The sequence below is a fragment of the Canis lupus genome, chromosome 14, assembly GCF_048164855.1.
Source record: "Canis lupus baileyi chromosome 14, mCanLup2.hap1, whole genome shotgun sequence".
Lineage (NCBI taxonomy): Eukaryota > Metazoa > Chordata > Mammalia > Carnivora > Canidae > Canis > Canis lupus.
The window spans coordinates 61,529,338-61,545,632 of NC_132851.1; the positions used below are offsets into that span (position 1 = coordinate 61,529,338).

Here is a 16,295-nt window from a genome sequence, read left to right on the forward strand (position 1 = left end):
CTTCTTGTCCTTAATTCCTTTAAGAAATGAAGGAGAAATATAAAGGAAAGTAGACTTTAGAGAATTTAGCAATTGGAACGGTTGATTGATTAGGAGCTCAAGTAAGTTAATTGGATAAAAGGCAAGAGAAAACCAATTATCTGATATCTCTCTGACCTTTATCACTGGATAAATTAGAAGACTGTCATAAAAAGATCTGGAAAAATAAAAATTATTGATTCTTATTGAGTCATCTTAATTTCTCCTTTCTGAGATCATCTATTAAGGTCAGCAGCTGTTTAACTTTGTAACAAAATATTTCTAAATGCATTTATAAAATAAAAATTTTAAAATAATAAAATATTAACATTTTACAAAATATATTTAAAATACAATAGATAAAATATGTAAACATCGAAATGCATAGAAGGTATAGGTATGTAATTCCAATGTATCCAAATCATCTAAGATATGCAGTTTTAAGAATTTTTATTTGAATTTGAAAAGGAAAATAAAATGACAGCATCACTTTTCCCACAGGTTAGCCCCCATTCATTTGCAGGCCTTTTAGAATAGTCAGTTTATCTGATTTGAGACAAAATTCTCCCGGCAACTGCTACTGCATTCCCTTGACTAATGATTAGAAGATCAGTGGGCTTATATATATGGGTCTATGTGTAAAAGTACGCATCAGTGAGTACAAATAAATAAAAAGATCATACCAGATTTGGGGTAGGTTGAGATCAGAAGGTCATCAGGTCGGGCCTCAAATGACTCCACCTGGGACCACTCCTCAGCAATGCTCCAGAAGAGGGGGACACCCTGAACATCCACTAACTCCCTCCGGTAGATATCCGGCTTCTTGTCCATTTTTCAGAAACTAGATTTTAAACAAAGGGAAGCATGTTAAGAAGTCTTTGTTTTAATAACATTAATAAAAGTAAAAATAAATTGGGGCTCCTGGGTGGCTCAGGTAGTTAAGCATCTGCCTTAGGCTCAGATCATGATCCCAGGGTCCTGGGATAGAGCTCTAAGGCTCCCTGCTGAACGGGGGAGTCTGTTTCTCCCATTCCCTCTGTCACTCCCCACCCCTGTTCCTGCTGTCTCTCTCTTTCTTCTCTCTTCTCTCAAGTAAATAAATGAAATCCTTAAAAAATAGATATTTTATTAAATAAATTAGTTGTATTACTATAGATCCAACAGCACTAGATCACATTCCTGTGCATTAAGAAAGAGTGGAAGAAGGAAGAGTGTCAAAATTAATAAGATCTCACAGGATTTATTTCATATATGCTGTTTACATGTTAAATATCATCAGCACTTTCCATTGGTATATTGAATTATACACCTCATTTCCTCAGGCAAAGATTGCTGGGATAGATAACAAAAGCACTGGACTTTGGAGTAAGGGGAGTATAACCAACGTGCTGCCCATTCATTGCAGGGAGGATTTAAACAAGCCCCATAACTGCACTGGGTCTTCTTAACTGAAAACTGAAGAGTAGCTTAACACAGTACTTCCTTCCTTTAAGTAACTAGCTGTGACAGGTAAATTATTCTGTCTAAATTACATGTAACAGACCACAAGGAGGAGACCACAGAGGAGGGGTGGGAAAGAGGAACTGACACCAAGGCTGGGTAAAAGAAACAAACTGGAGGTAGGTGAAGTATTGGAGATAGAGTGCTCTGATGAACTTGAACACTGGTGACATGTCATTTCCTATTCTGAGCATTGCTCTAATGAAGATACTTTCGTATCTCTTTAGCTCTCCTTATAAGAAGTGGAAGAGCTTGGATATATATCCTAAGTCCTACTTCAAAAGATGTTGTTTTCCCAATTTCACAGGAACCGAAGCAGTTATTCTGCTTTCTCTGTAGTTCTAGAAAAACAGAGACTTTCCAACAAGCTCAGGTTTATGAGGCTTCATGAGGCCCACCAGCACTTGCTGAACCTCTCTTCTCAGATTAAAATCAGAAGTCTCTGGAGTCAGTGGCCATGATTTAACCTGCACCTTTTCTGATATGCGATTTCTTACCTTCATTTCTTTTCAAGTCTTCCAACTCCACCCCTATCCTGCCTCATGCAAAATACTTTTTATTTTAAAAAGTTACAAAGATACAGGATACAAAAACAATATACAAAAATCTTTTGTGTTCTATACACTAACAAACTATCAGGAAAATTAATTAAGAGGACAACCCATTTATAATCGCATCAAAAATGATACCTCAGAATAAATTTAACAAAGAGGTAAAAGAACTGTACACTGAAAACTATACAACATTAATGAAATAAATTGAAGAAGACACAAATAAATGGAAAGATATTCTGTGTTCACAGATTGTAAAAATTAATATTGTTAAAATGTCCATACTACCCAGGCTAATCCCAGCTATATTCTTCACTATGTCAAAATGTATCATAGAACAAAAGAGGAAATGTGCAAGTCCTTGCTTGGCTAGCTACCAACTTTTCGTTTTCTAGAACAAAGTGTTGTTGCTATTGATTTTGTTATTTGTTCTGCTTTGTTTTTCATTACACTTGTACGTACTAACATAAAGGACAATGTTGTGAAGGCAAAAATAATTAATTCAAAAATACTTATTGAATATCTGGCAGACACTGTGCACTGTGGAATCTAATGAATATAAAAACTTGTGGCTATCTTCATGGTCCTTAGAAGTGAGGGGGAAAGATAGATACTGACCAAACAATCATACCAACAAGTTGAAATTTTCATTGGTGGTAAGTGCTATGAAGCAGAGATATATCTATAAATAGAAGGAACTTGACAGAGTCAAGCTGCTTAGAAATGTTTGCCCTGGGAAATAAGTGAGAATTAATCTGGAGAAGAGGCAAACTTCCCAGCCAGGAAAAAAGCACATGCAATCACCTTAAGCTGACAAAGAAAAATAAGGCCTATGAGCATGGAGCGCTGATGAGGAGTGTGTAAATACTTTGCCAAATTATGTGGTAAGAAACTAGAGACTTCAGGATTTTTTTTCTGTGTAATTAAGCGTGTCTGAGATATAGTAGGTTTCTGGCTCTTCTCCACCCAAACAAGAGAGCCCATTGACCTGCCACCAGGCATAATTTTAACAATAGTTCTGTCCTAATATGAGAGGGTAGTAATACATTAGTGGTTCTGGGATGTTCCTGAGCATCACTGGGAAGGAGTATATATTTAAATATTATTATTATTTTGCTCTTACCAAAAGTCTTGGGATTTATAAATACCACAGAGTTCCAATACAATAGGTAATAAATATTAAGTTGATTCTTGGGTTTGCCAGACCTCAAAAGTAAATTTGTGACAGCACTGGGTTATGATTTGATGGTATTGGTACTACCATATTTCCTGTTAATATTTGTTACTTTGGGGATCCCTGGATGGCTCAGCGGTTTAGTTCCTGCCTTCAGCCCAGGGCGTGATCCTGGACACCCGGGATCGAGTCCCACATCAGGCTCCCTGCATGGAGCCTGCTTCACTCTCTGCCTGTCTGTCTGCCTCTCTCTTTCTCTGCGTCTCTCATGAATAAATAAATAAAATTTTTAAAAAAAATTGTTACTTTTCAAGGGTATCTGCCTGTGAAAAGAAAGCATAAGAAATATAAGAAACAAAGTTTTAAAAGTTCATGGTTAGACATCCCCCCGCCCCCCAGCTGATAAATAACATTCTTTTTTTTTTTTTAAATAGTATTTGCTGGGAAGTACTGGGTACCAAACACTGTTGCCAGGCAAGACTGTGGCAGAGAAAATGCCATGTATTCACAACACCTTTGTCGCTTTGTAAGCCAAGGGAGCTCTTCTCTAAGTGCTAAGTGGGAGGCTATGCAAAACATGAATCATTCAATAAATTAGATCTTAAAATTTATTCCGTTGAATTTTGTTTCTTAACAGATTTGAGAGCCAAAGTGAATGACATTCAGGGACAAGAAACACAGGTATAACATCCAAAAGCCCTTTTGAGTTCACTGTTTTTCTTGCCCTTGCCCTTTCAGAGGCCTGTTGGTAAGTCCTCTTGGTTTCAGCTCTGTTCTTGCATTCAAGCCATTGATCTAATTGGCTTTCCAGTCCAGGGTTAGTAAGTCAGTCTAGACTCACAGGAGGCTTTAATGGAGCACGTCCCTAGCCCTTGATTCAGTCCATAAGACCATGTTGGAATCTCTTCCCCAGTTCCAGAATAAAGTCCTTATTTACTGGAGTTTACTGGTTTGGTCCTTTCCCCATTTCCTGCCCAGTCTCCCTGAATGGAGTCTGCTGGTTCAGTCCACATTCAGGATTGCTGATGTAGTGCATGGGGACTTCTCTTGGCCAGTCCACAATGACACTTTTTGATTACTGCAGGTGTGTTAAGGTGCACAAGTTTGCTTGTCTTGTTTTGTGTAAATAAAGGCTTTGCTAGAGGGATTTTGGAGACCAAAAATATATAAAAATTAGTGGGCACAGGTTGAAGTAGAAGCCAGCAAAATGTAATTTTTTTTCTCATTAAAAACATAAATTCAATTAATTAACATATAGTGTATTATTGGTTTCATAGGTAGAGTTCAGTGATTCATCAAGCTTATATAATACCCAGTGCTCATTATATCACATGCCCTCCTTAATGTCCATCACCCAATCACCGCATCTCCCTACCCCCTGCTCCTCCAGCAACCTTCAGTTTGTTTCCTATGATTAAGAGTCTTTCATGGTGTGTCTCCCTCTCTGATTTCATCTTTTTTTTTTCTCTTTCCCTATGATCCTCTGTTTTGTTTCTTAAATTTCACATATGAGTGGGATCATATGATAGCTGTCTTTCTCTGACTTATTGCGCTTAGCATCATACCTTCTAGTTCCATCCATGTTGTTGCAAATGGCAAGATTTCTTTTTTTTTTTTGATGGCTGAGTAGTATTCCATTGTATGTATGTCTTCTTTATCCATTCATCTGTCAATGGACATCTCAGGTCTTTCCGTAGTTTGGTTATTGTGGACATTGCTGCTATAAATTAGGTTGCAAGTGCTCAAGTAGTTGTAATTACTGGGTTGTAGGGTAGCTTTTTTTTTTTTTAACTTTTTGAGGAATCCTCATATTGTTTTCTGGAGTGGCTGTACCAGCTTGCATTCCCACCAGCAGTGTGAGAGGGTTCCCCTTTCTCCACATCCTTGCCAACATCTGTTGTTTCCTGACTTGTTAACTGTAGCCATTTTTACTGGTGTGAGGTGGTATCTCATTGTGGTTTTGATTTGTACTATCCTGCTGCCAAATGATGTGAAGCATTTTTTCATGCCTATTGGCCATTTGTATGTCTTCTTTGGAGAAATATCTGTTCATGTTTTCTGCCCATTTCTTGACTGGATTATTTGGTTTTGAGTGTTGAGTTTCTTAAGTTTTTTTTTTATAGATTTTTGGATACTAGCTCTTTTCTGATAAGACATTTTCAGATATCTTCTCACATTCGTTGTCTTTTGGTTTTGTTGGCTGCTTTCTTTGCTGTGCAAAAGATTTTAATCTTGATGACGTCCCAATAGTTCATTTTTGCCTTAGCTTCCCTTTCCTTTGGAGACATGTCTAGAAAGAGGTTGCTGAGGTCAAGGTCACAGGGGTTGCTGCCTGAGTTCTCCTCTAGGATTTCGAAGGATTCCTGTCTCACATTTAGGTCTTTCATCCATTTTGAGTCTATTTTTATGTATGGTATTAGGAAATGGTACAGTTTCATTCTGCATGTGGCAAAAGGTAAAAATTCTTACCAGAATCAGTTCTTCCTTTTCTTTTGTTTTCTTTTTTTTTATATTTTCATATAATTTTAATTTAAAAAAAATAGACTCCAAATGTCTATAGTAATATATTGAGTAAAAAAATAAAAAAAAAACAAGAGGGAAATGTGCATAATTTATCTTAATGAATGGTGTATATGGTATTTTTTTAAATTACTATTAAATATCTAAAATTCCCCTACCTTCTACTTGATAGTAGTATAATAATCTGGCTTAAAAAATCAGCATGCCATAAAACAAGCTAATGTTAATATCACAATTAATGTAATTTTTCTATTATCCATTTATTTATCTATTTTTTATTTCAAGTTTTTATTTAAATTCTAGTTAGCTAACATATACTGTAATATTGGTTTCAGGAGTAGAATTTAGTGATTCATCACTTACACAAAACACTCAGCACTAGGGGCACCTGGGTAGCTCAGTCAGTTAATTCGCTGCCTTTGACTCAGGCCATAATCCCAGGGTCCTGCATGTAGTCCCATGTCAGGCTCCCTGCTTCTCCCTCTCCCTTGGTGGCTCCCCTTGCTTGTGCTTTCTCTCTCTCTCCCTCTCATTCTCTGTCAAATAAATAAATAAAATCTTAAAAAAAAACCCACCCAGTGCTCGTCATAATAAGTGCCCTATTTAATACTCATCACCCATTTAGCCCATCCCCTTGCCCATCTCCCCTCCATCAACCCTCAGTTTGTTCTCTATAGTTAAGAGTTTCTTACAGTCTGTTTCCCTCCCTTTTCCCCCCTTCCTCTATATTCATCAGTTTTGTTTCTTAAATTCCACATGTGAGTGAAATCATATGGCATTTGTCTTTCTCTGACTTATTTCTCTTTGAATCAATTCTTCCTAATCTCTGTTTGTAGTGTTCAGTAGAGATTGCAAAGTAAAATATCACATTACCTTTCCTTTCCAAATCCAAACCCATTGTTCATTGAACTTTTCTATCTCAGGGGTAGCTATGATGTTCTTGCTTGTCTCATTTGCATAACTATGCTTGGCTTTCTGCCTGCCCAGATCTTGCAGGTTGTTGATTTTGTTTTGTTTTGTTTTTTTGCTATTTTGTAAGTGACTCTGGTTTTTGAGAAGATGATATTATTTGCACCGTCTTTAAGGACCCATCTTACACCTGAGAGGCGTTATTCAATATTGTCAGAAATATTTAAAATTTAAAAAAAATATGCAGAGGGAAAGAAGCAAATTGAGGATAATATGATATACAGATCAACCTAAAATGTCACTTAAGTTACTACTTTATTCTTTCTGGAATTGAGAAAAAACTATACTCCTCTTACAAATCCTTTTGCAAAACAAAAGTTAGCTCTAGAAGCAATTCTTTTCAGCAGCATTTATATCTGCTTATTTTTCTAAAATCCTTTTGGTAAGCTCAAACTTTAAAGTTGAGCTAAATTAAATAAGTTAAGTTAAATTAATACCTAGATAATTTCCAAATATGACAAAATACTAAAACATTAATTACTGAACCTAGGTATATCTACTTTTGGCTTCTTATTGCAGAGAAACTAAAAGATATTTGGATGTGTTAATACTACATTGGGAAACTGAAAAAGGCATATGCTTTTAGCAATTATGAAGTATATTCATAAATTTGCCAATCTAAAGAATTCTGGTATAGCAAACAGTTCACAATTGCTTATTTCTTAGTTTTCACTAGAAATTATGGTTTCTAAAGGTTAAAATTTCTAATTAATATATGTAATTAAAGCTACTAGAAATAAGAAACATGTCTCTTTTTGCCAGTAAAATATGATGTATTTTTAGTAAGAGAAGGTTTGAGAAAAGAAATGCATTTTTTGTTGTTGTTGAGGGAAAAGAAAGTAATTTCATCCTAAAGCAAGGCTGGTTGTTTAAAGAGAAAACAAAGGAAAAAATCATAATGTTAAAAAAAAAAAGTTGTAGAAGGTCTTGGGAAAAGAATTTTGAGAGGGAATTTATTTTATTTTATTTTATTTTATTTTATTATTTTATTTTATTTTATTTTATATTTTATTTTATTTTTAAAGATTTCATTTATTTATTCATGAGAGACACAGAAGGAGGTAGAGACATAGGCAGAGGGAGAAGCAGGCTCCCCGCAGGAGCCCAATCCAGGACTCAATCCCAGGACCCGGGATTACGACTTGAGCCAAAGGCAGACACTCAACCACTGAGCTACCCAGGAACCTGAGAGGAAATTTTAATATAAATATATAAAGCTAATATAATTATTATGTTTCATATATTATAGTTAATAAAAATATAATAAGCTAGCTAAGATTAAAATGAATTTATTTAAAAGTGAGTTTAAATATCAAAAGTAAGCTAGTACAAAATTAAAATTTAGTTTTCTCTGTGCTAATGGACAAAATTTTCTTGGACTTTTGGCCTCCAGTAAAAGTTTATTTATCTTTTAAGTACTGCTTCATAATAATTTGTGATCCTATTTAGGGAAGTGCTATAAAACTTTTTAATAATTTTTTGACAAACTTTTTTTTAAGATTTTATTTATTTATTCATGAGAGACACACAGAGAGAGAGAGAGAGAGGCAGAGACACAGGCAGAGGGAGAAGCAGGCTCCATGCAGGGAGCATGACATGGGGCTCGATCCCAGGTCTCCAGGATCACGCCCTGGGCTGCAGGCGGCACTAAACCGCTGAGCCACCCAGGGATCCCCTTTGTTCTGAGCTCTAGACCTATTTATTCAACTGCCATTGCCCATTTTTATCCAAGTGTTCCTCAATTTCTTCAAATTCACTAACCACAGTTTAACTCATTAGCCTTGTTCTCCACTAACCAGTTCTCATCCTGGATTCTTTGTGTAACTCATTCATCCCACCATTCATGTAAAAAATCTATTAAGTCATCTTAGATTCTACCTTCTTCTTGAATCTCCTAAATCCAACTGTCTCACAGATCTGATTATTTTTATCTTTCATGTATTCCTGGGAAAAGCATCTTCTTTTTATGAACTAGCTTAGTGGTCTAGACTATAACGTCTCTAGATACATTTGCCAGATCTGTCACGTACTACCACTGTGACACTGGGCAAATCATAAACCCAAGTTTCAATTTCCTAATCTTAAAACAGAAGTAATGATTTATTTAGTTTATAGAGCTATTGTGATGGTGAAATGAGATGATGGATATAATGTGTATATTGATAAGACATGGGGTATATTTGGTAAGTAGTAGCCATTATTAATATTATCATTATTACAATTGCCTCCAAATTTGCCTTGATTTTGTCCTTTTCATCATCCACCCTGTACTGTAGCAATGATCTTAAAACTAGTTTTAGTTTCTTATCTCCAAGCTCAGTTCCTCCCCTCCACATGCCAACTGCAAGTGGGATCTCTAAAACTGGCCCCAAAATCGAAAGGATAGAGTTGAAAGAGCTTTTCCCCGGTTTTCACATCAACCTCTGTGACCCTCTGTTTATCTCTTCCTCATTTGGACATTAGATGTACATATCTACATCTGTATAGATATCTCCACATCTAGCTATTGCACCTGCATTTTCTGTCTTTGAGCTGATACTCTTGTGTATCTGAAACTCATTCATTCCTCAAAATCTTGCACAAATTTCACATCCTCTGAGAAGACTTCCTCATGACCTAAAGACAAAATTAATTACTGTCTTTTCTCCATTTCCATATCCTTAATATACTGATACTATTTTACATATTTAGTGTGTTTACAATGTCTGTTTCCCTAGTTAGAATTTTAGATTCATTGTCCCAATATTGGAACATATATTTGATTCTGTAATTCTAAAGTTTTCACTTTATTGATGTTAATAAATGTATATTAAAATAAAATGAAGCTTCTGTAGTATTCTAGGTAGAATAATCAGAGATTAGTTTTTTATCTTACCACTGTAATTTTAATTATTAAGCTAGCACTTTGGGATATGCTGAGAAGTATCAGTAGATCATAAACTCAATCAACAAGAAACTTACATTCTAAATCATTATTCAAAATGCACACCCATTTACACACATGTACACAGACACACAGCCCTGCTTTTAGTGCACATATTTTGTTATTTGCACCTCATAAAAACCTTCTAAATCCTATTATACCCATTTACAAAGGGGAAATTAACACAGAGAAACTTAAGTAATTTGCCCCGGGCACACTGTCAGTGGTGGCAGGACTGGGTTTGAACCCAGATAGTTTGACTGTAGGACCAGTGATCTTAATCACTATTCTATACTACCTTGTAATATAAACACTGAAGACTTAAATTCTAATATAAAATGACATTTAAAAAGTGTCCAATAATGTGGAAGTGGTCACCAGATCTGTAGTACAAATGGTGTGATTTGATTTTGACCATGAGATTTAGCTAATTAAAGATACAGAAGAATATTCTAGGTAGAAAAGAGGAAAACATAGTATTCCTTTTGGTCAATATCTCACACACAATAAAGTGCTTTATAAATACATAGAGATATTATTTACTAAAATGCATATGAAATGATTTTTAGAAAAACTGAATCATGTTAATGATTTAATAGTTTATCCTCATTTACTCATATATTTTATCTGATTGTATAAAATTTTATTTGGAACGATTTCTAACAGGAGAAATTGTACATTTTTAACTTTGTTTCATGTGTGAAAATTATATAATGAAATGTTTTAATTTATATACACTTTTTTGTAACTTTTGCAATATTTGTGTTTTTAATGATATTTGGTTATTTTAGATAAAGGTGAACTAATTACATGTCTGTATTTTAAAATCTCCTAAATCTGATTCAGATTTTGCATGACTTCAATATTCTAAATTAGCATTATGACTCCTAAAAAAGCCCAAGTTAAAGTATTTGTGTAAAATATGCAGTCAAATTTAACTTACCTTTAAACTCTCAAGAGCTTTAAATGAGTATCCTAAAGTTAAGAATTAGAGCCAAAAAATCATTAGAAGAATAATACCTTCGAGTTGCATATGACTTACTATGTGAGAGAAATTGAGTTGGTGAGAGCTCAGGATATGTTGAAATGAGATGGTTGTTTCCCTTAGGTCTCTTTTGTTTACTTCTCTGAAAATGTCCCTTGGAATATAACTTCCTCTGGAAGGTAATTATAAGCCCTTGGAAACTCCTTAATATTCTTCACACTGATAAAAGTCAATGTTAGCCTATCTTAACCTGAACAAAACAATTGACTTTCATGCCCATTACTGAGTTAAAATAATGAAATATTTTACCTGAGGATATGATGTGCTTTAATCATAAAAAAAATAATATTAAACTCATAATAGTCAATACATTATTCTCCTGGGAAGTGATAATATTTTGATATTCAACAAATTCTTGACCTAAATGGGATAAATTTTATTAACTTTTTTAAATGTATAAAAACTCACTATTTTAACAATAGAAATACTATATATGTGAGTCTCTTAATGGTCACAATGATCACTCCAGTTTGTTTCACCTCTAACATGATACTTCTAAGTAAAATGAACATTCTCTGTTTGCCCAACTATATGCTTTAAGTCACAACAGTAGGAACAAGAAAGGGGGGAGCTATTTAACAGAACACTCCTCTATTACCAACAAATTCTGTTAGGATACTACTAAGTAAAATGATGCTTTGTTTTTATCAAAACTCAAAGTGCACATTTAAAAAAGCTTCTCATTTATAAAATATCAAAAATAATACAGAGTATTCTGCATTTTTCACATGACCCTTGCCGTTTATCAGTGTAATCAATTATCCAATTATGTGCCTTTTGATGGTTGTTTTTAGTTTGTTTGCTGTATATGTAGAAATGAGGCCATGTTCTTTTCCCACACATTATATCTTACAAATGATCTTGGTTTATATTATCAAAACAAATGGCTAAAGTAACATGGGTTAACATTAAGGTGTAATGTATGAAGAATATTAAGATTTATGTGCACTTATAGGCATTAGAATTTCCATATTGTCTATTTCCACTCCAACTTAATAATAGCTTTGAAATTCATATCACCATTGGAAATTTCAGAGTTTAAGTAACTTACCCTATGACACAAAATGTATATTCAGTAAAATCAGATTTCAAATCCTGGGTATTAACACATCTAATGTGTGAAAACACTCAGCTTTGTTGCTGGAAAGGCCACTGTTAGAAAAATCTAGAACTTACCAACAATGTGGCTTTGGGCAAGGGAACAGTTCTGAGCATCCAATTCTTTATCTGACCAGATATTACCCATTTCACAGAATCATTGTCATTGTGTCATTGTCATTATTATAATCTCATAAATGAAACTAACAGGAATTTAAATAAAACTTGAAAAAATCTCATAAATGAAGCAAGTTAATTATATGAAATGCAGCATGCTGTCTGGCATGTACTTCTAATAGTGTTATCATATTATCACCATTTATACCATCAAATTCTCAAAATTCACTCTCTTTTTAAAATTTCAATCCTGATTCAAATCATAAAAAAAAAAAAAATACATTCTCTTTCACCTGGAGAACAATTCTACATACTTGATTCAGTCCCAAAAAAGAGATTAGGAGCCTAAATTTTTATATTTAATCTGTGCTTTATAATCAGTCTTGAAAAAGTTATTAACCTTAAAAGTGCTTGCTACTTGAGATAATCGCACTTGCCTGTCTTCTCCATCTCATACAGATATTCCCAAAATAAATGTACTCTATTACTTGATATCCTCAGGCAATTCTTTGTACTTAGGCAGGAAGTACTGGATGCCATTTGCTACCAAGCACTCTTTTATTGCCAGGATCATTTAATGTAAGTATTTGATGGTAAAGAGTTAATTATACTCTTCTCCATTTGGGATCCCCCGGGGCCTAATAAAATCCAGAAAACTGCTCTTCAGTACCATAGTAATGAAAGAGATCAGTGAGGTCATCATCTCAGTCCCTGAAAACATAAACAACTCTGCTTTGTAATAGAGTTGGCTTGTTTGTAAGCCTAAATGAAATATGTGTTAGGAATAGGATAACAAATGTATCTTCCTCAAAAATATAATTGTGTATGTGTGTGCTTGTCTTTGTTTCTTTTTTAAAAATCGATTTTTCTGTCACCTTGGTGCTATATGATTTTACCTGAAAAGTAGGAGTTTTGGATTTCTCCTGCAGAGAAATAGTCAATATCTGCAGAGTTGGTTAGAAAGTTAAACAAATTTTCCTATTTTTGTAAGATAAAAAATAGGCAAGGGCAGATGGGAGAAAGTAGAGAAATAAACATTTAAGGAGCACATAAAATGGATTGGAGCCATTTTTCAAAAGGATCTTTCAAGTGTGATTTTGAATAATTTATGTAAATTTTATTTGCCATATTGTCCTCATCTGTAAAATGGGAATTATTTTATGTCCCATCACATTGGATAGTTGTAAGAATTAAATGAGTAAAGTACTTGAAACATGTCAATATGCTTGACAAAGTAAAGATCAATAAAATATTAACAATAAAAAAGTAACTATAATAATAATTCACCTTTTAGTAATATTTGAGATAGATATTATTTACCCTTCTCTTAAGAAAAGGAAACTGAAGCTTAGAGATTTATGAGCAACTCCTAAAGTCAAACAACACGTACATAGTGACATAAGGAATCAACCACGGACAATAATTTCTCTGACATCAGCCATAGCACCATTTTTCTAGGTATGCCTTCTAAGGCAAGGGAAACAAAACAAAAATAAACTATTAGGATTACATCAAAATAAAAAGCTGTTGAACAGCAAAAGAAACCACCACCACCAACAAAAAACAACCTATTGAATAGGAGAAGATATTTGCAAATGATACATACAATAAGAGGTTAATATCCAAAATATAAAAGGATTTATACAACTCAATACCAAACAAAAAAAACAAAAAACAACCCTAAGCCAGCTGTTTAAAAAATAGGCAGAGGACTTGAATAAATATTTTTCCAAACAGAACATACAGATGGCCAACAGACTCATGAAATGATGCTCAACCTCACTAATCATCAGGCAAATTCAAATCAAAGCCACAATGAGCTATTACTTTACAATACTTAGAATGGCTAAAATCAAAATGACAAGAAACAAGTGTTGGTGAGGATGTGAAGAAAAAGGAATCCATGTACATTGTTGGTGGGAATGTATTATTTGTGCAGCCAGTGCAGAAAAACGTATGGAGTTTCCTCAAAAAATTAAAAATAGAAATACCATATGATCCAATAACTCAAAAATTGGGTATTTTCCCAAAGAAAACAAAAACACCAGTTTGAAAAGCTAAATGCTTATCCTATGTTTATTGTAACATTATCTACAATAGCCAAGATATGGAAACAACTTAAGTGTACATCAATAGACAAATGGATAAAGAGGATGTAGAATATTTCTCAGCCATAAAAAAAGATGAGATTGTGCCATTTGACACAATATGGATGGACCTAGTGTGTATTATGCTAAGTGAAATAAGTTGGAGAATACCACATGATTCAAATCTAAAATTTAAAAAAAAGGAGAATAAACAAACAAAAAGCAAATCAGAACTATAAATACAGAGAACAAATTGATGGTTACCAGAAGGGATGGGGGTGGGGGTGGGCAAAATGGTGAAAGAGTGAGGGAGATATGGGCTTCTAGATATGAAATGAATATATCATGGGAATAAAAGGTATAGCATAAGGAATAGGCAATGATATTTTAATCATGATGTAATAAGACAGATGGTATCTACACTTGTGGTGAACATAGCATAGTGTCTAAACTTGTCAAATCACTGAGCTGTACTCCTGAAATTAACTTAACACTGTATATTATCTATACTCAAAACCAATCATAACCAGTTTCATGGATTCTGAAGACCATCCTGTTCCTTTTTTGTTTTTTGTTGTTGTTGTTGTTTTTCAATGAGTAATCAGGGTTTTTTTTTTCTTTAATTTAATATGAAAGCATTTAAATTTCTGAATTTATCCCTGGCCAGTTTTGGCCAAATCCCAGAGACTTTAATATTTCTAGTTTTTATTATTTACTATATAATTTGTATTTAATTATATGATGATTACTAACCCAATAGAGTATTTTAAGGAAAATATATTTAATTCAGCTTTAAATTGTTAATTTAATTTGTTTTATTTTACAATTTTTAATTAGATTCTCTATTTGTTGGTCTAGAAGATGTAAACATCATAAATTGTGTATTTCATATGTGATTTTGATTCCATGTTAATACATGGTCATTTTGCTGCAAGTTGTATTATTTATTGTAGTATAAGCATAAATGTGTGTGTTTATATATGTATATATATACAAATGAGTTCAATATCATATTTTTAAATTTTCAAACTATTTTTAAAATTTAATCTCTCAGATTAATATTGTGTAATACTTCCCTCTGTACGTTTCTGTCAATTTCTCTCAAAACTTTTAACATCCACAGTATGTGAGTTTTTCTTTTTACTTTGAATATATGCTCTCTGAAATATAAAATGGTGATTGTGTTTATTATGTAATATAATATTTATTATCATAGATTCACCTAATATTTGATCTTTTTTGACTAGGGGTTTATCTATCTTATTAATTCTTTCAAAGACCATGCTCCTATCTGGTTTCATTAATCTGTTCTACAGTTCTTCTGGTCTCTATTTCATTGAGTTCTGCTCTATTCTTTATTCTCTCTCTTCTGCTGTTTGATTTAGGCTTTATTTGCTGTTCTTTCTCCAGTTCCTTTAGGGGTAAGGTTAGCTTGTGTATTTGAGATTTTTCCAATTTTCTGAGGGAGGCTTCTATTGAGATGTATTTCCCTCTTTGAACTGCCTTTGCTGTATCCCAAATATTTTGAACATTTATGCTTTCATTTTCATTAGGTTCCATGAAACTTTTTAATTCTTCTCTAATTTCTTGGTTGACCTATTCATATTTTAGTAGATGCTCTTTAATCTCCAAGTGTTTGAGTTCCTTCCAAATTTCTTCTTGTGATTGATTCTAGTTTCAAAGCATTGTGGTCTGAAAATATGCAGGGGATAATCCCAATCTTTTGGTATCAGTTAGGATCTGATTTGTGACCCAGTATGTGGTCTATTCTGGAGAAAATTCCATGTGCACAGAAGAAGAATGTGTACTCAGTTGTATTAGGATGGAATGTTCTGTATATATCTGTGAATTCCATTTGGTTCAGTGTGTTATTCAAGGCTCTTATTTCTTTGGTGATCCTCTGCTTAGAAGATCTGTCCTTTGTGGGGAGTGCTGTGTTGAAGCTCCTACTATTAGTGTATTATTATCTATGTATATCTTTACTTTGGTAACCAATTGATTGATATAATTGGCTGATCCCACATTAGGGGCACAAATATTCATAATCGTTAGGTCTCCTTGTTGGATAGGCCTTTTAAGTATGGTTTAGTGTCCCCCTTCATCTCTTTCTACAATCTTTGGTTTAAAATCTAATTTATCCAATATGAGGATTGCTACTTCAGTTTTCTTTTGAGGACCATATACATGGTAAAAATTGTTCTTCGCTGCCTCATTTTCGGTCTAGAGATGTCCTTAGGTCTAAAATGAATCTCTTGTTGACAGCATATAGATAGATCTTGCTTTTTTATCCAGT

At 33.7% G+C, this 16,295-nt stretch overlaps 1 protein-coding gene and 1 long non-coding RNA gene across 7 annotated transcripts in view; one reads left to right on the plus strand and one right to left on the minus strand.

Moving 5' to 3' along the window:
- LOC140604173 (uncharacterized) overlaps positions 1-16,295 on the plus strand; it is a 99,197-nt gene that overhangs the window by 20,458 nt on the left and 62,444 nt on the right. For 4 of the 5 annotated variants that reach the window (XR_012007187.1, XR_012007188.1, XR_012007189.1 and 1 more), the window contains exon 4: positions 3,881-3,924. The exons of the other annotated variant lie outside the window; for it this stretch is intronic. This is a non-coding gene — a long non-coding RNA (uncharacterized lncRNA). The remainder of the gene's footprint in view (positions 1-3,880; positions 3,925-16,295) is intronic. 5 annotated transcript variants of the gene reach the window in all.
- The window catches only part of LOC140604171 (sulfotransferase 1 family member D1-like), a 36,285-nt gene that overhangs the window by 15,692 nt on the left and 4,298 nt on the right, over positions 1-16,295 (minus strand). For both annotated transcript variants that reach the window (XM_072775273.1, XM_072775274.1), the window contains exon 2: positions 702-859. In XM_072775273.1, the coding sequence (XP_072631374.1) occupies positions 702-849 (148 nt within the window). In that variant the 5' untranslated portion in view covers positions 850-859. The remainder of the gene's footprint in view (positions 1-701; positions 860-16,295) is intronic.